At 45.8% G+C, this 22,740-nt stretch overlaps 1 protein-coding gene across 1 annotated transcript; it reads left to right on the forward strand.

Annotated features, from left to right (window-relative positions):
* Positions 1 to 509: 509 nt before the first annotated feature.
* Positions 510 to 14,201, forward strand: LOC102975465 (phosphoglycerate kinase 1-like). Its single transcript, XM_024119784.3, is given in 8 exon segments — positions 510 to 545; positions 1,594 to 1,695; positions 2,801 to 2,941; positions 10,966 to 10,971; positions 12,859 to 13,095; positions 13,186 to 13,275; positions 13,277 to 13,402; positions 13,405 to 14,201. Coding segments are annotated over 8 exon segments (1,365 nt in total). The 3' UTR covers positions 14,032 to 14,201.
* The last annotated feature ends 8,539 nt before the right edge of the window (positions 14,202 to 22,740 follow it).

The following is a 22,740-nucleotide window of genomic DNA, read 5'->3' on the forward strand; positions in this document are numbered from 1 at the left end:
TTCCAGTTTGTGAAGAGAGAAAAATGCCTTTAGCTAAGACTATGCTGTGAGTCCACTTGCCAAGTGGTTCGGCTGGTGGGTCAGGGGTTTGGATGGAGCAAGACTGAAAGATTGGAGATGAGGTGATATGGGAGAAAAGCATACAGAGGGGGCCCAACGTGTAGGGATTGTTACATCATCTATGAATGGCCACCAGAGAGAATCTACTACAGAATCAGGGACTCAACAATCAGCTGGACAGGATGACATGACCTGCTCTCAGCCTTCCCAGTGCCAGCACAATGGGCCCGTGAAATGGAATCACCATGGTTACAGAAATGAGAACAATGCATATACCCATCATGGCAGAGCAGATGATCAGTGGATCATCATGAGGAGGTAGGGTTGCTGCTGCATCATGGGGACAGGAAGGAATAGGTTTGGAAATTAGAGGATTTATTGGGACCATATCTTGGTGCCCAGTTTTAGCTGTAGATGGGCAATTATTGCAACTACAAACTGATAAGAGCATGGTAACCAAGGGTTCAGACTCTTCAGGGATAAAAGTATGTCCATTTCAGCAAACAAGCCACCTAGACCAGTAGAAGTGCTGGTGGAGAGTCGGGGGAAACTAGAAAGAATGGTGGAGGAAGGAGATGATGAATATCAGTTCCAACCTAGAGACCAACTGCAGTGGTGAGTGGGGGGCTGCTTTTCTTCTAATGGTCCCACACCAGCCACTCTCTTTGGAAGACTGCCACCTGGTAACTACACCGCTTTGCCCACAGGTGCAGAGCCCAGAGGTGCCTGGGAGTTTCCATGTCCTCAGGGCCCCCCTTAGCCAGGGGCTGACAGAGTTTGCGAGCATGAAGTCCAGCTCCTTGCCTCGATGGGGACAAACTCACAAGTCTCTCCCTTGTGAGACTCCGCCTGAAATCTCACAACCTTGGGTCTTTCCCTTTCCATGGCCTGCTTCCCTCACTCTCCTATCAGTTTTTCCAGGGCCAGACTTACTAAACCACCTGCCCTTAGAATCTTCCTCTCAGAGTCTGCTCTGGGTAATCTCCCACTACTTAACGGGGAGATTAACGGGGAGGGGTGGGGGTAATAATAGGTCACATTCACTGGGCATCTACCATGCGCAGGGCACTGTGGTGAGAGCTCTTACATTACCAAGTCCACTGAATCCTCCAGAACTCCCCGCTCCCCGACCCCAGGTGCTGAATAAACTCGCAGCAGCAGAGCTTAGGGCTTTAGGGCACAGGCCCAGGAGCCCAACTATCTGGGGTCAAATTCTGGTTCTGCCAATGACTGGCTGTGTAACCTTGGGCGGGTTACTTTCCTCATCTGTAAAATGGGGATAATAATAGGGTGTACTTCACAGGCTGTTTATGAAAATTCGATGAGTTAATGTAAAGCATTGGACTGCTTTGTAGATGTTTGTTAAATGAACAGATACCTCACAAGGGGCAAGTAAGACTTAGAAAGATTAACTTGCTCAGGTTCACCCAGCTAAAGTGGCAAAGTCAAGATCTGTATGATTTCAAAATCCAATCTCTTAACTACAACTGTATGCCACCGCGGTCAGGCCTACTGCTCCTTCTTTCCCCTTAGTATATTTCAAAAGCCCCACTTTTCTCCGAGACCACCCATCGCTGTCTGGTCTTTGCTGGAGACAACAGGAGAAGCCTGGGTCTCCCTGTGGCCGCCCTTGTGGTGAGGCTCTCTATCACTGTGGATATTGTCTTGTCTTGGAGGTGCTGCTGTGTGTTAATTCTCAAGGGGATCTCTCCACAGACCTTCATTTTCTTTATTTCATTGCCACCCCCCTGTTCCCCACGCCTCCCAAAAAAGTAGAGAGAGACTTTCCTTCACTACTGAAGTGATAGCTTATGAGAACCGTTTTTTTTTTTTTTAACTCAGAAATCCTTTTCTCAATTGCCAAGGTAAATGAGATAATAATTTAAAACATATGGAAACATGTAAGGGGGGAGGGAAGTGAGAAAACTCTCACTTGCCACCCATGTGGCTTTCTGGGGCTGCTTCACTCACCCAGCCTTGGCTCACTGGGGCTGTCACCGGCCTCCTCTTGGACTTCCGGATGACACACCTGGCAGGCTTGGTGAATGTCCTCATAAGGCAACTGCGGTGCTGCCCCCGTGGCTTCCCTGGCCTGCTTTTCACTAGGGCAATGAAGCAATGTCCCTGAACTGGGAAGGGCGGGGACAACTTGCTCTTAATTCTCTAATAGCCCCACTAAGGCGGCTCTACTTCCTCTTCTGATGGTTTGAATGTGAGAAATCCAACTACAGGAGAACCTTTAGAAGGAGGCCATTTATTTCCGTGCTATTCACTGAGCAAAATGTATTAGGCAGCTCCTATATGCCATGCTCTTTAATCTCATGGGGTCACATGAGGATTATTTACAGGAAAAGGAAGAGATCCAGATGTGGTGCTGAGCTTCAAGGCTGCCCAGGATGCAACATTAGTTTCATTGTTTTTTATTTTTGTGAGGCCCTCAAGGTCCACGCAGGTCCCAGGACTTGGGAAGGGAGGTAACTCCTTTTGTTAGAAAGGAGAAGGGACATCGAATATTTAATGTCATAGGTACCAGGCCCAGTGCTTTCCATCCATCACCTCATTTAATTCTCAAGATGATCTGTGAAGTAGGTTTAGAGTGAAATTTCCCTGAAATGTCTACTCTGATCTATCTGGCTGCTCTCTACATCCCAGACTCAGCCAGGATGAGGCCCCTTGGGTTATTTACGTTTTGACCTCAAAGGGTGTTTTCTGTTTTTCGGCCTTAATACTTACGGCTCAGATCAGTCCCAAAGGTTTCCTCCCAGCTCAGATACCCAAATCAGCTGCTCCCGCCAATGGCAAGTGCTCGACTCCCGGCTGCCCACAGCCACCAGGGGCCCAGGATGCCTGGCTGACCTGCAACTCCACCTCCCCACCCGTCGTGAGGGGAGGTGGGGAGGCCCCAGACCTTCTACGACTTCATCTCTGGGCTCCCGGTTCACACCCCATGCCGTCCCCTTCAGTTAGTCCGCTGGGGATCCAGCTTCTGTGCTGGGTAAAAGACCAACATCACGTTGATGCTGGGGGTTTCCCAGGGTTTCACCTTCTTTGGAGAACAGGTGCTGCAGACATAAACGTCTTTATGACCCAGGCTAGGTTAATTCCCCCTGCGACGCGTTCTCTCTCATCTCCTCTTTCACAGTTCTTAGCACACTTTTTCTCTTGAACTGCTGGGAGAAAATTGCACTGGAAAATCTGGAAGCATATCTAGCTGGCTTCTCTGGGCATGAAATATCAACCGCCGTCCCCTCTGCCAGTTTCCCCCTCTGTCACCGTCCTCCATCCTCACCTTGCTGCCTCCACGCTGGCCACACTGGTCTTTTGCTGCTTCTTAAACATCCAAGGCTAGGGTTGCCAGTTGAAATACAGGTTTCCCAGTTACATTTCAGTCTCAGATAAACAACAAATGAGTTTTTAGTATAAGTATGTCCCAAGTTAAATTACTTCTTGTTTATCTGAAATTTAAATTTAACAGAGTGTCCAACCTTTTCTTTCTTTCTCTTTTCTTTTTTTGCTAAATCTGGTGGCAATGTCAAGCTCATTCCCGTCACTGGGGATGTTTGTCAGTCACATGACTCCCCCCTCACTGGACTCTGGCCTTGGCCCAGATGCCTTGTCTTCAGGGAGGCCTCCCCTCGTCCCCACATCTCAAAGCATGGCCCCATCCCGACCTTCCACCTCCCCTTGCCTTATTTCCCCCTCAGCAGCACCTGCCTGACTTGCCCTCGCATGTGTGTTTTCTGTCCATCTCTCCACAAGCACGATTACGTCATTAAGTCAGGGATTCACATCAGTTTTGTTCACTGCCATGTGCCCAGTGTCTAGAAAAGGGCCTGGCACAAAACAGTCACCCCAAACCATCTGTTGAATGAATGGATTATTCTGCATGATCAGGAGAGAGAATTTTGATTTTTCCCAGTCAGCCCAAGAAAGAAAAGGTAAGAGAAGAAGGCCCTGAGATAAGAGGGGGAAGAGTGGGGAGAGGGGAGGGGAGGAGAAAGACAGAGACAGAGTGAGACACAGAGACAGAGACAGACAGACAGAATGAATTGAGAGAAGAGACAGGATGCAGTCTGAGACCGCTCTCATCTGTGGGTGACTTCAGAAGTGTGGGAGCCCATGCAGCTGCTAGAAGACATTTGCACAGAGAGGCCATACAATGCGTACAATGTAGACTTTGAGAACACGGGCTTTGCCACAGACTCAAAATTTGAGTCTGGGCTCCACCACTTAACACTTGTAAGGCTTTAAGCATGGAATGCATCTCTAGGCCTCAGTTTCCCTATCTGTTAAATGGTAATAACAATATTACCCAGTCACGGAGCAGTTGGGAGGCGTAAATGAGATACATGTGTCAAGCACGTAGCACCGGGTCTGACCCCTGGCAAGTGCGGAAGAGAAGACAGCTGCAAATGCTCCTGCCATCACAGCCATGCTCCTCCTGATCATGAAATTACCACCCCCACCCCCACCCCCACCCCATGATTGCCACTTCAATTTTTACTGACTCTCAGCTGATGACCATTTTTCAAAAAGAAACAGTGGTTTTGTTTTTGTTCTTTTTTGGTAATCACTGTGGCCCATTAGAGATTAGAGAATAGCTGGCGGGTGTGCTCTGGGTGCTGAGAGGCCAGTGTCGCTCTTCTGCCTGTGGAGTGACTCACCCCTCATGCAGTCCCAGGGATAAGTCTCTGCACTCAGGTGGCTTGGAGGTTTTGCGAAATAGTTGCCACCAGTGTTAAACCCAGAGTGTCAGAGGCCCCTGTCACTGAGCACACAGGACAGGGTGCAGCCTGTCCGGTCATGACGTGTGCTGGCTCTGTGACCCCCACACCCCTTAACTACTCAGCCTCATGTTCTTCCTGTGGAAAACAGGATGGTGTTTCCTGGTCTGTCTTTCTTCCAGGTTTGGATGACCACGAAATGAAAGAGGCTATGACAAAAGCTTTGGCAACCCTAAACTGCTATATAAAGCCCAGATCATGTCATCAGCATTGTCTGCAGGGGGAGGGGGTCCTGACTAGCTGACCGGGGATCATGGGCTCCGTGGACATCTTGGTGTCACTCACTCCCTGTACCTCATAGACACACGCCCTTTTCCCGGCGCCAGGATCATATACCACTCAGTGATGTGTCCTCAGGGCGGGGATTAAAATGACACAAGGCCCTCATTCCTGGGAGCTCCACCACTGCACACCCCGCAGTCAGGCTAGCAGGTGTCTGCCAGATGTGCGAAGGCAGGAAATTAGCGCCAGCTCTGAATAAACATCTTTGCACTTTGCTATATTGGTAACTGGCTGTACTTTTGTAGGTAGGAGTGGACACACTCCTGAAAGTACCCCAGTTCCCAGCCCTGATGAGACACACACTCTCCAGCCCCTCCCCATCCTAGCTTCACCATTTCTGGGGAACACTCATTCTTAGGTGGCAGCACTGTCCAGGGCCAGACAATGCCTCCTGCAGCAGACAGGCAGGCTCAGGGTGTACTGATGCCCATGGCCTCAGCTTGTGGGCCCGGGGCCCTGGCCCAGCCCATAAAGCCAAGTCACCACTGAGAAGCAACCTTCTCTCATTTGGCCAGAGCCAGCCCCCAACTACAGCAGGCAGGGTCCTTGCCTCAGGCTCTGCAACTTAATGCATTTATAAGACAAATATTAACCAAGTGACTACTATGCACTATGTACTAGGTGCTAGGGACTCACCAATGAACAAAACCAATATTGAATTTCCCTTCCTTCATAGAACTTCCATTCTAGTGTGGGGAGGGTAGGGGGGACAGAAAAAGTAAATAACTAGATTCTGAAGTGCGTAAACAGATGACAAATGATGTGGAAAATTGGCAGGGTAAAGAGGGTAAGGGTGAGTGCAGGGGGAAGGGAGCAGCAGGTTCCACAGGGAGGTCCACAGAGAATGTACCACCTGAGTCAACACCAAGGAGATGAGCACCTGGGAGGGAAGCTGGGAAACATTCCACGAAGGGGGAACAGCCAGTGCAAAGGCCCTGATGGCTTGGCCACTGCCTGGTGTGTTCAAGGAATAAGGAGACCAGTGCCTAGAACCCAGTGAGTGGGGGAAGTAGCGATTTGGGAAACTAGCAGTGGCCAGGTGTGGAGAGCAATCCTGGCAGGTGGCAGCAGGAGAAAAGTGGTTCAAAATCAGCTGGTGGCAAGGGCTGGCTCTGGTTTGGGAGTCCTTGAAGTCTTCATAATGTGGGAATGCCTTCTTTAAGGAAAAATATGAAATTACAAATATGAAATTAAGCACAGGGTTTTGGAAATGCAAGCGAGGGCCCCCGAAGCTTAGGATCCTTAACTTCCCGATAGTGGAGCTGTGGACCCAAGGCCTGTGCTTGGGATGGCTCCGGAGGGCCCCACTCACCCCAAGGCGGCACCCTCCTCCCTCTCTCCCTCCCCTACAGCATTGCCCTTCTGTGACTTCTTTCCTGGTCCAAGCTTCCTGTGACATCCATCTCAACCAGTGTTTGCACAGATAGCAATGGGGACAGAGAGAGGACCTGAGGGACCTCCGTGTCCCCAGCCTAGCCACATGGGTCAGAGTCCAGCCAGCAGGGATGACAGTGACAGTGAGGGTGGCAGAGAAGTCCCCCTAGGAGGGGAAGGACAGGAATCACGTCTCCGCAGAGGACATTTCTCTGATTTTGTGGTTCTGTCCCCATCCAGGGAAAGAAACCAGGAGGGCAAGCGCACACTCAACATGAGAGGAGGCTGGGGTCCTCCTCCAGGCCCCCCACTGTGACCCTTCAGGGAGTAGCTGCACGGGGCTGGGTCCCGGAAGATGAGCGGGGGGTCTCTCTTAAGCTGGCTGGTGAGCGCCACCCAGGGAGGCCCAGGCTCTGCTTTGGAAACCAGGAAGGGCTTGGGGACAGGCGTGGAGCAGGTGGGGAGAGAGAAGAAAGGAATTATTCAGAGTCCAGTTATGAACTATTAGCAGTGGGGAAGGAAACCAAGATGTTTGGGGGAGTAGTCATTATGTTCCTCTATGTGATGTGGCTTCTGCGGGGCCTGGTTAAATACGAACTATGCCCTCCCTCCCTCCCTCCCTTCCTTCCTTCCTTCCTTCCCTCCTTTCCTCCTTCCCTCCTTCCCTCCTTCCTCCCTTCCTTCCCTCCTTCCCTCCTTCCCTCCCTCCTTCCTTCCTTCCTTCCTTCCTTCCTTCCTTCCCTCCTTCCTTCCCTTCTTCCTTCTGTCCTTCCTTCCTCCCTCCCTCCCTCCCTCCCTCTCTTCTTTCTCTCTCTTTCATTCATTGATGAGAAAAGATCCCATTTAAAAGTAGCTGGTGTAGGTAGACCCTTCTCAATTAAAAAAAATCATAATAATTTTTCTTTAAAGTGCCAATTGCTATCTTTGTCTAGGTAGAGACATTTAAGCAAGTTTGGATATGATATGGAAATTTTGATTAATTTGTTTGAATGAGACTCTTGTTGTAATACAATCCTTTGTCTTTTGGAATAAATCAACCAAGAAGCATTTATAGCACAGCTGCTATATATGCAGTTTTATTTTAGGGCCTCCTTATTCAAGGAGGTTGAATCCAAAATCCTACTCCTGGAGGTGATTTTGGTCTGGCTGTGAAGTCAGTGCTTATGCCTGTGGGGAGATGGGTCGATGGTGCCATGGCAATGCTTCTCAGGCCTTACACTTGACTATTTCTCTTTGTATTCAATGCGTTTTCCCTGGACTGTCGCACCCACACCCGAGACATCACCACCCTCTGTCAAGCTTTCAGTGCCAAATCAGTCTCCAGCCTGACTTCCCACTACCTCCCAGGTGCTTTTCCAGGATGCGGAGGGCTGCAGGCTCACTCCCTGAAACCCCCTCTCCCTCCGGCCTTTGGGGTGGCCTGCCTGAAACACACACATCTGACCACAGCCCTGGTCTAGCCAGGAGCCTCCACTGGTCGCTGTTATCCACATCAGAGGTCCAAACATTCAGAAATGTAACTTGTTTTTCAAGTAAAATATTGCATTGAACACCAGTAGAAGAAAGATGGGAAGTTATTTTATTGGTAGACGTGTACTTTACAGGCATACGTTTATAACATTTGCTTGCTCTAAAGCCACCCACTCTGAATAATGAATGAGGCTATTTTCAAAAGCATAAACATTTGACACTTATGGTCATGGATGCACTTGCAGTTTTTATTTTTTAATTCATTAATTATTTTAGTATAGATGATTTACAATGTTAGTTTAGTTTCAGTTGTACAGCAAAGTGATTCATATATATATTATATATATAATATATATATAATATATATATGTCTTTTTCAGATTCTTTTCCATTATAGGTTATTACTAGGTATTGAATATAGTTCCCTATGCTATACAGTAGGTCCTTGTTTTATCTATAGTAGTGTGTATCTGTTAATCCCAAACTCCTAATTTATCCCTCCCCCCACTTTTCCCCTTTGGTAACTGGTTATAAGTTTGTTTTCTGTGTCTGTGAATCTATTTCTGTTTTGTAAATAAGTTCATTTGTATCATTTTTTTTAGATTCCATCTATAAGCGATATCATATACTTTGTCTTTCTCTGTCTGACTTACTTCATTTAGTATGATAATCTCCAGGTCCATCCATGTTGCTGCAAGTGGCATTCTTTCATTCTTTTTTATGGCTGAGTAATATTCCATTGTATACATGCACCACATCTTCTTTATCCATTCATCTGTCAGTGGACATTTAGGTTGCTTCCATGTCTTGGCTATTATCAATAGTGCTGCAATGAACATTGAGGTGCATGTATCTTTTCAAGTTAGAGTTTTCATCTTTTCTGGATATATGCCCAGGAGTAGGATTGCTGGGTCATATGGCAACTCTATTTCTAGTTTTTTAAGGAACCTCCATACTGGTCTCCATAGTGGCTGCACCACTTTACATTCCCACCAACAGTGTAGGAGGGTTCCCTTCTTTCCACACCCTCTCCAACATTTATTATTTGTAGACTTTTTGATTATGGTGCACTTGCAGTTTTAGATCAGCCTCAGCATCCAATTTATTCCTGTATTTGTTTCTGTTGCCCAGTGTTGAGAAAGTTTGGCTCAAGATATAAGTAATAAAACTAGCAACATCTTTATGTTTTATTTTTACACATCTTGCCTTGCCATCTCGGGATGCTCTTAATTAAACAAATCCAAGATCTTGAATGCAGAGTAGGAGAAAATATTGAGTCTAATAATGAATCATTAACTATATCTAACTGCTTTCAATGCTTATGTTAAATGTAAAATTCACATCAGAAGTAGCTCGAATTTAAGATAGGTGCTCATGCAGTATTATCCTGACTGCATAGCTAACCATTATATGCGGTAGGGAGTGAATGTGATCACCTAGGTTTTGTCAGCCTGCATTTGGTTATTCAGTTTACCATGGTCATGTATCTGTACAAATTGATGCAAGAGGGCATACACAGACCTGGATTTTAAGAAATCACCCGTAAAGAGCTACAGTCTTTCTAATCGGTGACACCTTTATTAAATATTCAAAATCATGAACCAAATCAGAAGAAAAGATCAATTCTCACTGTATCAAAGAGCATTTGCCCAGCGACATGAATTAGTGCATTTGTGGTCTCTGATATGTTAGCATTTGAAATAAAGCACATGTGACTATGTTGATATAAAATTACAGTTGATTTTTTAATCATTTAAAGAACATATTTTGGGTAGCTTTTTTAAAAAAAGGGAAAAATCCATGGACAGAGTCCAAAAGCCAAAAGGTAAAAGAAGGATATTTAGAGACAAATAAATCTCCCTCCACCTCATCCTCAACCAGTATTGTTCTCCCCAGTATTTTTCTTCACTATTACCAGTTTCTTTGAATCCTACCAGAGACATTCTGTGTGTGTGTGTGGGAGTGTGTCTTAATTTGGGCTACCCTAGAAACAAACCTTGACACAAGGATTTATTTATTTATTTATTTATTTATTGCGGTACGCGGGCCTCTCACTGTTGTGGCCTCTCCCGTTGCGGAGCACAGGCTCTGGACGCACAGGCTCAGCGGCCATGGCTCACGGGCCCAGCCGCTCCGCGGCATGTGGGATCCTCAAGGACCGGGGCACGAACCCGCGTCCCCTGCATCGGCAGGCGGACTCTCAACCACTGCGCCCCCAGGGAAGCCCGACACAAGGATTTAAATGAAGCTATTTATCTGGGAAGAGCTCCCAGGAGACTCCTGCAGGGGCTGGGGGCATGAGAATGGAGACGGAAGGCAGCCAATAAAGGGAAGATCATAGAGTAAATTCCACCATGAACAAACAGAGCGTAATGCCACCCACCGGGGAACTCTGGGAGCCAGCACAGGACACGTGGCCCAGTATTATTTCTTCTGTGGGGAAATTAAGCTGGTAATTTATGACCAACTGCATTGTTTGAGGGCTGTGGGGTGTGGGCAACCAGCCATGCGGCCAGGCACAGTGGACCCTGGTGGTCAGAGGAAACTCTCAGTCAAAGAAATGCAAGAGCTGGCCCTTTAGAGTGTGCAGGTGTGCCCTGAAATGTTAAAGAGCAGGAGGTATGGGCAGGGCACCAACAGCATCTGCTACAACATTCTCCTAAAAACATTTTGAATGAAATTTGAGCCAAACATTTGCAGCAACCGTGGCCTAGCCCCGCGATTGCCAGGCTTCCACAGAGCCCAGTCTGAAGGCCATTGGCATTCGTGGGGGCAGCAAACGAAGCTTTCCAGGGTCTGGCTCCTGTCAACTACTTCTGGTTCCTTTCCCTCCTTAATCACAGTCAAGTTGTCACCCAGCGATACAAGTGATTTGTGCTGGCGGGCCCCTGGACATCCGGTGGAGCGCACCTCCCTGCCTTTTCTCATGATGCTGTCTTGGCCTGGGAGCACCCTTTCCCTTCCTTTTAGCTGCCTAATGCCCCTTGTTCTCCAGATTCAGGTGAGTAGAAAGAATAAACTGTCCTTTTGGTGTAGTGGAGGGCTCACCGAGGTGTGTAGCCCAGAGCCTGACAGAGACTGTGCTCTCAGGAGTGATTATCTGCCCATATCCCCATCTGTCTTATGCCTTGGGGAACCTTCCCTGTCACCCCTGGGCTAGATTGGGATTCTACTCTGCTCGCTGTCCTAGCACCCTGGGCTCACCTATTGGAATGATCTGTTTGCCTGTCTTGTCTCCCCCAACTGTACCAGGAACTTCTTCAGGGCAGGAAGCAGGCTTTGCTCACCTCTGAATCCCTGTTGCAGGCAGTATGGCTCAGTAAATGCTTTTGAACAGAATTCAACACGGGGCACTGCACAGTGCCCCTTCTTTGCAGTGTTTGTAGGAATCCTGAGGGAGCAATTGCTGCAGACAAGGTGGCCCTTGAATGTGTGTTAGGTGGCCTTGAATAAGACACATGCCTGTAAAGGAGGTTGCTGCCTCCTTCCTGGGGAGAGACCTGTAGACCTGCTCCTTAATTTGGCATGCAAGATTGTTTCTGATCTTTTCATTTTTGTATTTGTTTAATGGATAGTCAGTCCCTCAGTCCATAAATATTTTCTGAGTCCCTACTATTCTGGGCACCATTCTAGAATATGCAAGAGCTGGCCCTTTAGAGTGCGCAGGTGGGCCCTGAAATGTTAAGGAGCAGGAAGTATGGGCAGTCTGATGGAGATATAGGAGTGCACATGACAGAAGGAGGTCCCACCTCAAAGAACTTCCCTCCCTTGGAAGGTGTAGAATAGTACAGAATGGAATATTCATTCGGACTAGCATGCTGTCACTGGCGGGATCTGAAGAATCTGGAACAAGTGGGGCTCATCAGGGCCTGGCTGATGGAAACCTCAGGCAGTTGTAAGTAAAGGCACAGGGGCAGACATCCCTGTAGGAGGAGGGAACCAAAGGAGGTCAAGGACAGCCGTCATTTAGAAACATATTGAACGCATCTGTGGTCAGCATATTGGAAGTCACAAAGAGATAGAAGCCTCAGTCCGTCCCTGTGAAGATCTGCTGTCTACAGTGGGAGAGGAAAGTCACAGTTATCCTGAGGATTATCAACCAGTAAGGACCATCCAGGCAACCATTTTTAAAGACTTTTTATTTGAAAATAATTATAGACTCGAAGAAAGTTGCAAAAAATAGTACACAGAGGTTGTGTGTACCGTCACCCAATTTCTCCCACTGGTAATACTTACATAACTACAGGACAATATCACAGCCAGGAAACTGACATTAGTAAAAGGCACAGATCTTGTTCAGATTTCCTTTGTTTTACATATGAGTCTACAAAATCGTTTCACATGTGTAAATTCACATAACAACCATCACAGTCAAGATACAGAACAGTTCTGTCACGACAAAGATATCCCTGGTGCTACACCTTTATAGTCACCACCCCCCGCCCCCCAACCCCTGGCTAGTGTTGAGTTTTGAAAGTTCTTGGTGTTCTAGACATGAGCCCTTTGCGACATGTGCAGTTTGCAAATATTTTCTACTTGTCTGTAGCATGTCTTTTCATTCTCTTTACAGGGTCTTTCGCAGAAAAAAAGATTTTAATTTTGATGAAGTACAACTTAATTTTTTCTTATATGGACTGTGCTTGTAGTGTCACATTTAAGAACTCTTCATTTTTCCCTAGGTTTGAAGGTTTTCTATGTTTTCTTCTAAAAGTTTTATAATTTTACATTTAAATCTATGGTCATTTTTCAGTTAATTTTGTATAAGGTGTGAGGTTTGGTTCCAAGTTTTTTTTTTTGCCTATAAATATTGAATTGTTCCAGCGTTTTCTGTTTTAAAAAAACTATCCTTTCTCCACTGAGTATCTTTTGCTCCTTTGTCAAAAATCAGTTGGCTGACCTGGGCCTTCCTGATAGTGTCCCCATGCCTGACAAGTACTCCTGGCAACCAGTTGCTGTAGAACTCAAATCTCTGCTAGACAAGGATGTTTTGTTCTTGAAGGACTGCGTGGGCCCAGAAGGGGAGAAAGCTTGTGCTGACACAGCTGCTGGGTCTCTCATCCTGCTGGAGAACCTTCGCTTTCATGTGGAGGAAGAAGGGAAGGGAAAAGATGCTTCTGGGAACAAGGTAGGACCTGTGATTTTGACATTAGTCGGGTTCCAAGCTTCGCTTTCCAAGAGGGAAGAAGGGAAGGGAAAAGATGCTTCTGGGAACAAGGTTAAAGCTGAGCCAGCCAAAATAGAAGCCTTCCAAGCTTCGCTTTCCAAGCTAGGGGACGTCTATGTCAATGATGCTTTTGGCACTGCTTAACCGAGCCCACAGCTCCATGGTGGGAGTAAATCTGCCAAAGAATGTTGGAGGTTTTTTGATGAAGAAGGAGCTGAACTACTTTGCCCAGGCCTTGGAGAGCCCAGAGCGACCCTTCCTGGCCATCTAAAGTTGGGCAGAGCTAAAATTGCAGACAAGATCCAGCTGATCAATAATATGCTGGACAAAGTCAGAGAGATGATTATTGGTGGTGGAATGGCCTTTACCTTCCTTAATGTGCTCATCAACATGGAGATTGGCACTTCTCTGTTTGACGAAGAGGGATCCAAGATCATCAAAGACCTGATATCCAAAGCTGAGAAGAATGATGTGAAGATTACCTTGCCTGTTGACTTTGTCACTGCTGATAAGTTTGATGAGAATGCCAAGACTGGCCAAGCCACTATGCCCTCTGGCATACCTGCTGGCTGGATGGGCTTGGACTGCGGTCCTGAGAGCAGCAAAAGATACGCTGAGGCTGTTGCTCGGGCTGAGCAGATCATGTGGAATGGACCTGTGGGCGTATTTGAATGGGAAGCTTTTGCCCGAGGAACCAAAGCCCTCATGGATGAGGTGGTGAAAGCCACTTCCAGGGGCTGCATCACCATCATAGGTGGGGGAGACATTGTTACTTGCTGTGCCAAATGGAACAAGGAGTATAAAGTCAGCCATGTGAGCACCGGATGTGGTGCTAGCTTAGAGCTCCTGGAAGGTAAAGTCCTTCCTGTGGTGGTGGATGCTCTCAGCAATGTTTAGTACTTTCCTGCCTTTTGGTTCCTGTGCATAGCCCCTAAGTCAACTTAGTGCTTCCTGCATCTCCACTTGGCATTAGCTAATATCTTCCCCCATGTCAAGATTTGGCTAGTGGCCAAGAGATATAGCGCCAGGAACCCTTAAACAGTTGTATGGCATCTCAGCTCACCTTTACTGCACCCTGGATTTGCCTACATTCTTCAAGTTCCCATTTGAATTTCTTAGAGACTAAACCATTGTGCATTCTAGAGTGCGTATATTTATATTATGCCTGTTAAAAGAAAGTGAGCTGTGTTAGCTTAGTTCTCTTTATGAAGTAGCTTATTCTGATTAGCTTTGTCATAGTTTCACCACTCAGCATGGAAACAAAATGAAATGCCAATTGTTGGTAGGGAGGGAGATGAAGTTGATGATCTGTTAAATAAATAATAAAAATATCCATTGGAAAAAAAAATCAGTTGGCTGTACTGGTGTGGATTTATCTCTGGCTTATCTATTTTGTTTTATTGGTCTGGGTATTTATTCCTCCATAATACACATTGTCTTGATTACAGTAGTTATATAGTAAATCTTAAAATTGGGTAGAGTGATTCCTTCCTCTTTATTCTTCTTTTCTAAAATTGTTTCAGCTATTCTAATTCCTTTGCCTTTCCACATATATTTATAATAATCTTGTCAAAACCTACACAAATTTTGCTGGGGTTTTGATAGAAATTGTGTTAAACCTATAGATCAATTTGGGGAGAATTGACATCTTTACTGGGTTGGGTCTTTGAAGCTGTGAACACGGTATGTTTTTCCATTTATTTACATCTTCCTTAATTTCTTTCATCATCGTTTTGTAGTCTTCAGCAAACAAGTCCTGTACATCTTTTGTTATAATTATGCCTATATATTTTATTTACAGGGATAGTATAAACAGTATTTTGTTTTTAATTTTGGCTTCCACATGGTCATTGACAGTATATAGAAATACTATTGATTTTTGAATGTTGACCTTGTATCCTGCGACCTAGCTAAGCTTTTAGTGCTAGATGGGTTTTGTTTGTTTGCTTGCTTCATTTTTGTTTCAGGCTTTTTAAAAAAGATTCTTTGGGATTTTCTGCATAGGTCATATGTCGTCTGAAAATAAGGATAGTTTTATTTGTTCCTCTCCAATATGTATGCCATCATGGTGGATTATCAACTGTGGGAATCATCCAGGCAAAAAATGTATTTAATTCCAACTATTCTGTTTTCTTACTCTTTTCTAGATTATTTCCCCTTGTCTACTGTGTGTTCAGGGAACACGACTCACTCTTACATTAGATCAAGCAACTATTATTAGGAAAAATATCTGGAAATAATAAAAATAACACATCGTAGAGCCAAAGAGGAAGGATTGGGGGACTTGTCACATCCCACCTCCTCCCCGAGCAAAGGTCATTGAAAGATGACTCTGGGTACTGTGTGTTCCCTTGGGTCAGGGCCATCTGGGCCTCAGCTAGCCTTCTCGATGCTCCCCCAGGGAAAAGCAACCCTTCTTCCAGGACTGGCCCAGGTTGGGACCCCCTGAAGGCAGACTGGGATCAGCGACTGACCACGGGGTTGGAGGGGAGGTGGAGGGAGTCCTTGGGAAGGTTGAGGAGGGCCTCCCCTCACCTTGATCCAGATGGGTTTTCAGCAGGTGTGTGGGAGACATCACTGTCCTTTGCTTTGAGCTGAGACACAGCTTCTACAGGTCCCGTGGGATGTGGGTCTAGGTGTTATTGAAGAGAAGAAAAACAAGACAGTGTTCTTCTTCCCACTGGTGATGAACCTGGGCCATGCAAGGGGGACTGTGTCCTTGACATCAGGAAACTGAAGCCAGGGCTCAATGTGCGGACCCCAGAATCGTACATGATATATAAGCAATGCTGTGTGAGCAAAACGATCCTGTACAATGAAAGTTCTGTTTACCCAGATGGCTTAAAGTTTTTAATCCCAGTGCTATTTACTTTCCGGATAAGGTGTTGGGCAATTCATAGCTAAAATATACTGAAACATTATACCATGTGCAATGCTTAATCCACACATTTGTTAAAGGTGGGTATGTTTAAAGGGGCTGAAACAAAGGGAATGCAGTTCCCTGATAACATGCTTAGCTGTGGAGAGATTTACTTAATCTAGAATAGTAAGATATTTTTATCCACTTTCTGGAAACAAAGAGAGTTTTTTTTTTTTAATAAGTTTATTTTATTTATTTATTTTTGGCTGTGTTGGGTCTTTGCTGCTGCACGCGGGCTTTCTCTAGTTACAGCGAGCGGAGGCTACTCTTCGTTGTGGTGCACGGGCTTCTCATTGCGGTGGCTTCTCTTGTTGTGGGAGCACGGGCTCTAGGCACGTGGGCTTCAGTAGTTGTGGCTCGTGGGCTCTAGAGCGCAGGCTCAGTAGTTGTGGTGCACGGGCTTAGTTGCTCTGTGGCATGTGGGATCTTCCCGGACCAGGGCTCGAACACGTGTCCCCTGCATTGGCAGGTGGATTCTCAACCACTGTGCCACCAGGAAAGCCCAAGAGATGATTATTTTAAAAGCTAAGGCTATCTTGAAAATGGTAAACTGGAAAAAAATTTAAAGGCAAATTTAGTTAATGGGGATAGTAACTTCTTTTTGTTTCCGTGTTCTATACCATGCCATACGTGAATTAATAAGCTCTTACAGCCTTCCAACTATGAGGCTGGCAAGTCCCTCGATCTGCTGGATGAGTCTACAAGCTGGAAGCCCGGGAGAGCTGGGGGTTTAGTTTCAGTCCAAGTCCAAAAGCCTGAGAACCAGGAGAGCTGATGGTGTAGTTTGTGTCCAAAGGCTGGCAGGCTCAAGACCCCGCAAGAGCCGATGTTTCAGTTCAAGTCTGAAGGCAGGAAAAAAACTGGTGTCCTATTCTGAAAGCATTCAGGCAGGAGAGGTTTCTCTCCTACTCAGAGGAGGATCGGCCTTCTTGTTCTATTCAGAGCTTCAACTGATAAGATGGGCCCACAAGCATGAAAGAGGGCAATCTGCTTTACTTGGTTTATACCCTCACAGAAACACCAAAAATAATGTCTGACCAAATATCTGGGCACCGCGTGGCCCAATCAAGCTGACATAAAATTAATCATCGTGAAAACATAGGCACGGACCAGTGAAAGACTATTTCAAAAGAATGTGAAGTTCTGGAGCGGACTTCTGATTACCTTCTCAAAGAGGACCAGGTTTTCTTATCTGCCAGTTGAGAAAATGTTCCTTACCCCCTTGTAAAATCTGAATGCTTTCTTAAAATTACAATAATGAATATCATTCACTGTGTACCTACTCTGTGCTGTTTGGTTAACAAACATCTCACTTAATCCTCTCACTAACCCTGCTCTCTACTAAGCTTATTCTCAAAAGAGGGGATGTAGTGGCATCTACATATGAGAAAACCAAGGCTCAAAGAACTGTATACTCATCAGTGTTTACAGTACCTGGAACACAGTAGGTGTTCAATAAATATGTGTTGAATGATGTTAATTAAGCCTCTTGTTAAAGGCCATACAGCCAGAAATGGTAGAGTTAAAATTAAAAATCTGATCGTTTGACCCCGAAGTCAACGCACTTTAGGGAAAACTAGTGAACACAGGCAGGGTAGAAAATATGTTACTTGGAGTTTAGGCTATCGGACCACTGGCATTTCATCTGACTCCTACATGAAGTAGGCCAACGTGACAGAGCCTGAAAAAATTCCAGTAATTCCAACAAAGCTCGTCAGCCTCTGGTACAGGTCCTTGAAAGTGACCTTGAGCAATGAAACCACACACATGGGCAGACATTAGCTCTAGTTCTGGTTGACTCAGAAACTCAACAGCCCTATTCCTGGCATGATTTTGAGCATAATTTTCTCCCTGTTATTAAGTCATCCTTAGAATTCTTTGGTCATAGCTAGAAAGACAGGGTCAATATATGTTTCAAAACTGTCTGGTCTCTCTTTGATGAACAGTGTTCAGTTGGTGAGGGGTGAAGGTGAGGGAGGAGGGCTGGTTATTAATTTCACAGCAGTTATGTTGTTCAGACTCAGTGACATGTTTATCAAAGGGCTAAGATTCTTCCCAGTAAGTTATTAGCTATATTTGGAAGCATGTTAAGTCTTGGAGGCCACAGGGCGCTGTTTGATGTTTTTCAGCAGTGATTCATGACACAGAAGGTATCTTAATCACTCCCCTGATGTTCTTCTCAACTTTCAACCCAAGGGCAGCTTTACTCCAGGAACATTGGCCTTGAGAATTCCTTACTGTGTCCCTGTCCTGCTCCCTTCCAAGGCTACGGGAAATCTGTTTTTCATCTTCAAAGAAAATGTGTAGATTAATTATAAAGGAGAATTTTGCTATTTCATCTGAACTTGCCAAAGACTTGATAAGATCTCAAAAAGGACAATGTGGTTCTTTCAATTATTTCAGACAATTGGTGGTGAACAGTCAGAAGGGAGGAAAGTTGGGAGTCGTTTAAGAAAGAAGATTCATCCAGGCAGAGACCCATGAAAACGCCCTATTGTCTAAAACCGAGATGAGTCATGTTGTGCAAGAACAGTTAGTGGTTGTTCCTGGGAGGGACATGTTGACCTCCAACCTAAACCTGGAACTGGAGCGAGAGCCTTCAGTTTGGGCCGTATCTCTCTAGGATATCATGTCTGCTGCAGTGTTCCAACTTCAAATCACATCTGGAATGTGGTCTTGCCTCTTTTCACCATGGCTGTTACTACCACCCTCATCTGCACTCCCATCATCTCTCCCGTGGTGTTGCCACAAAAGCCCACTTCCTGGCCTGCCTGCAGGCCATTTTCCACGCAGCAGCCTGGATCATCTGTTACAACCCAAGTCACATATGCCTCTACTCTGCTCAAAAGCTTCCCGTGTCTCCCCACGTTGCTAAGAGCAGAAGCCACAGTCCTTCCACGCCCTCTGTGGTCCGGCCATGCGATCTGGCCCCTCCCTTCCCTTGCTGACCTCCTCTCCTACCTAAAGACAGGACACAAAGCAAGGGCTCAGACTTCACTTTCTGGTCTTAGGTTGGAGGTCAAGGCTTCACCTCAACACCTCCCTTCCAGAAACAACCTCTGCATTTCTTGCACCTCCCTTGTCCTCCGATCTCATCACGTTTTAGGCATTGGCCCATTTCCCATGGGCAGCCTTGCCATCCCCATTGCTCGCTCTGCTCCAGCAACATAAGTGTCATTGCTCTTTCTCAAACACACAAGGCTCTCTCTGCCTCAGGGCATTTACACTTGCTGTTCTCTCTGCCTGGAATGCTTTTCCCCCCAGTAATTATATGACATGCCTCATCATTTCCTTTAGGACTCTGTTCCCATGTTTCTTTCTTCTCTGACTGTGTTATTTACAGTTGCAACTCCTCTGCCTACCATTCCTCCACCCTGGTGCTCCCTCTCTTCCTTTATCTTTGCTCATTAACACTTGTCATGACCTAACATACTATATATTTTATTTATTATATTTTGCCAATCCATGGGGCAGGGATATTTTGGTCTATTTTGTTTATTGTTGTATCCTCAGTGCTCAGAAGCATACCTAGCACATCATAAATACACATTACATATTTGTTGAGTGTAGAAACGAATAAATGAAGCATTAAATGAAAAACTAAACTCTGCCCAGTCTTGAGCTACATGAGCATGGTGTGGAGAACAAGCTGCTTACTCTAAAGCAACGCATGATCCGTTTGGGAAGACAGTGCTGGGAGCACTGGCCGTTCAAGGTAGTTTTGCCGTGAGACACAGAGGCTCACTCAAAAAAATCTCTCAGGGGACTTCCCTGGTGGTGCAGCAGTTAAGAATCCACCTGCCAATGCAGGGGACACGGGTTCGAGCCCTGGTCCGGGAAGATCCCACATGCCGCGGAGCAACAAAGCCCATGTGCCACAACTACTGAGCCTATGCTCTGGAGCCCGTGAACTACAACTACTGAGCCTGCGCACCTAGAGCCCTCGCTCCACAACAAGAGAAGCCACTGCTATGAGAAGCCCGCACACTGCAACTAGGAGTAGCCCCCGCTCGCCCCTACTAGGGAAAGCCTGCGCACAGCAATGAAGACCCAATGCAGCCAAAAAATAAATAAATAAAATTAATAATTTAAAAAACATACTCTCAGAAATTGGGGTTGATTTTAAGAACACCTGTGGACTAAAATAGGTCCAAGAACCCGTAAGCCATCAGGAGCCAAGGGCAGCACTGGGAACCCCCTCCTTTCCTTTTCTCCCATGGTTTCCCCCTCCTACAGAGCCTCTGGCCCATCTCGGAGGCCCTGGTTTGTTCTCCTCACCTGCCAGGCTGCCCACCCCATTCCCCACTCTCTTGTCCAGATCCCACAAGGGCTGCTCTGCCTGATGTTCACTGTCCCCCTGTTGGGCAGAGGCCCTTGTGGGTCACTGGACCCATCCAAGGGTGAGCTGCCCTTGACTAGGGACCTACTCTTACAGCCTCACTCTACTTTCGTGAGCAGGGACCCAGGTTCAGGTCAGTCAGCAAAGCTCAGGACAGGAATAATATAAGACAGTTTGTAATTCTTTGAATTTTATATGGATTACTTGTAATTATAGAAAAACTGAAAGTGTAGATAAGAAAAAATAGATTAAAATCCTAACTACTATTAACATCTTGGTATACCCTTTTCCTGGCATACATAATATGCTCATTGTTTTTATAAACACTTTAATACACTGTATCTACTATGTATCTACTATGCATATTATTTTATATTTTTGTTTTTATCACATATTAATCATATTTCATGAACATCATTCCATGTCATATCCAGAGATACGCTGGTATTTAATTATTGAATAACATTTCATTTTATAGGCATATTATAATTTAGTCAACCAATTCCCTGTCCTTGGATACTTAGGCCGTACCTAGATTTTGCTATTATAAGAAAATGCTGAAGGGTAGTTTTTTTGTATAAATCCATGATTACTTTCTTAGAATGAATTCCTAGAAGCAGAATTTCTGGGTTAAAGGGCATAAACATTTAAAAAATAATAATAGCTGACATTTATTGAACACTTGCTATATACCAATTACTTTACATGTCACAGCCACAACACGCATATGAAGTAGACACCCTTATTGTACCATCCTGCAGATGAGGACACGTTCACAGAGACGTGAAATAACTTCCCTAAGATCCCACAGCAGGTAAGTGGCAGAACCAGGATTTGAATGCAGGAACTCTAGCATAGATCCCTTAACTTCTAAAAGGTACTGCCTCCCTGGAAGAATAGGACCTTTTTGTAGAAGGAGAGGCCCTATTAGTGCCTTGAAGGAAGGGTAGCTGGCTATAAGCAGAGCTTTAACCCAGCAGGCCACATGCTACCAGTAGACAGACAGGCCACCTGCTGCTGGTGGACCCATTCATTTATTTAACAAATGACATCAGGAGGGCTCCAATGAACAATAATGTCCCCCTTAGCAACATGCAGCTAAGATGTTTCATTTTTGAACCTTTCAAAAATGAAGAGTTTTTGAAAGGGTCAAAATGAGAGTTGGCTTGCTGCCCTCTTAAGCCCAGCCGATAGGCCCTTGGTTGAGAAAATGTTGCCTTTACTCATGAAAGGACTGGCAATTGGGCTGGTGAGATCACTCATCTGTCTTAATAACTTGCATTTCTGGAAAATTACCTGTACCTAAATATTATAGAAACCCACTCTAAAAATTGTAACATAAAGTTGATAAGTCCAACTTCAGGGTGATAGAAGGGACCAGAATGGGCAAAAGGGGGCTGTAAGTGACTCTCAAAGAGCGGGCTGGTGTCGGAGGCCAAGTGGCTGTCGGGCGGCTCTCTGGTGGTTGAGTCACAGGTGAGCAGGTGTGTGCCTGGGCTGGGATAACAAGTCTAGACTTCATGAAATAACAGTCCTCCAGCCATCGGCAGCAGCAGGACTAGGTGGGACCCAGAAAGGCAAACATATCTTTTCACCTGGAGATAGGTGAATGATGCGGAAACTTCACCTGAAAGCTCTTGGCTTCCTCATAGGTACGGGGACCATATGTTCTCAACTAAGAATTGGTACAGTCATCTGAAACATAGTCATCTAATGAGTCAGAGTTTGTAGAAGGCCATTCCCAGGGAACATAGGAAAGTATACAGCACAGCTAGAGAACACCCGACTGCTTGACTTGAGAATTCTACTCCCTCCATCTTTTTAACTCCATACTTTCAAGATACTTACACAGATAAAATACATACATCTTTTAGGTCCATACTTTAAGATATTTATACAGATAAAAATATAACATTATGTTACATATGCAAGCATGTCCTGAAAGGGCATCCACTAGGTTTGCCTTTGTCTGTTTTCCCTCCAGTCTCCTAGAACAGAGCTCCCCATATCTGTGTGGAGAATGAGGACCAGGCGGCAGCATCCCTGAAAAAACATCCTGCCCTGAGTTTATTGACTTGCCCATGACCTTCCATCCTACCAGGGTCTTTAAACCTGCTGCACTTTCTCAGGCATGTGGCTAGATGTCTGCAGTGGGCACGGTTAGGTCCCCCCATGGTCATGGTACCCACCCTCCCTCCTAACTGAAACCCAGTTCCATTCGGTATCCCCTCCTTAGTGAGGCACTTGTGCTTCCGGGGAGTCTGGGACCATCCCCCACTTCCAGAGGCTGGGTCTTGATGAAGTTAAGCCACTTCAAATGACCCTGTTCCTCTTACTAGGGATAGTT

This window comes from Physeter macrocephalus, chromosome 4 (genome assembly GCF_002837175.3).
Source record: "Physeter macrocephalus isolate SW-GA chromosome 4, ASM283717v5, whole genome shotgun sequence".
Taxonomy (NCBI): Eukaryota; Metazoa; Chordata; class Mammalia; order Artiodactyla; family Physeteridae; genus Physeter; species Physeter macrocephalus.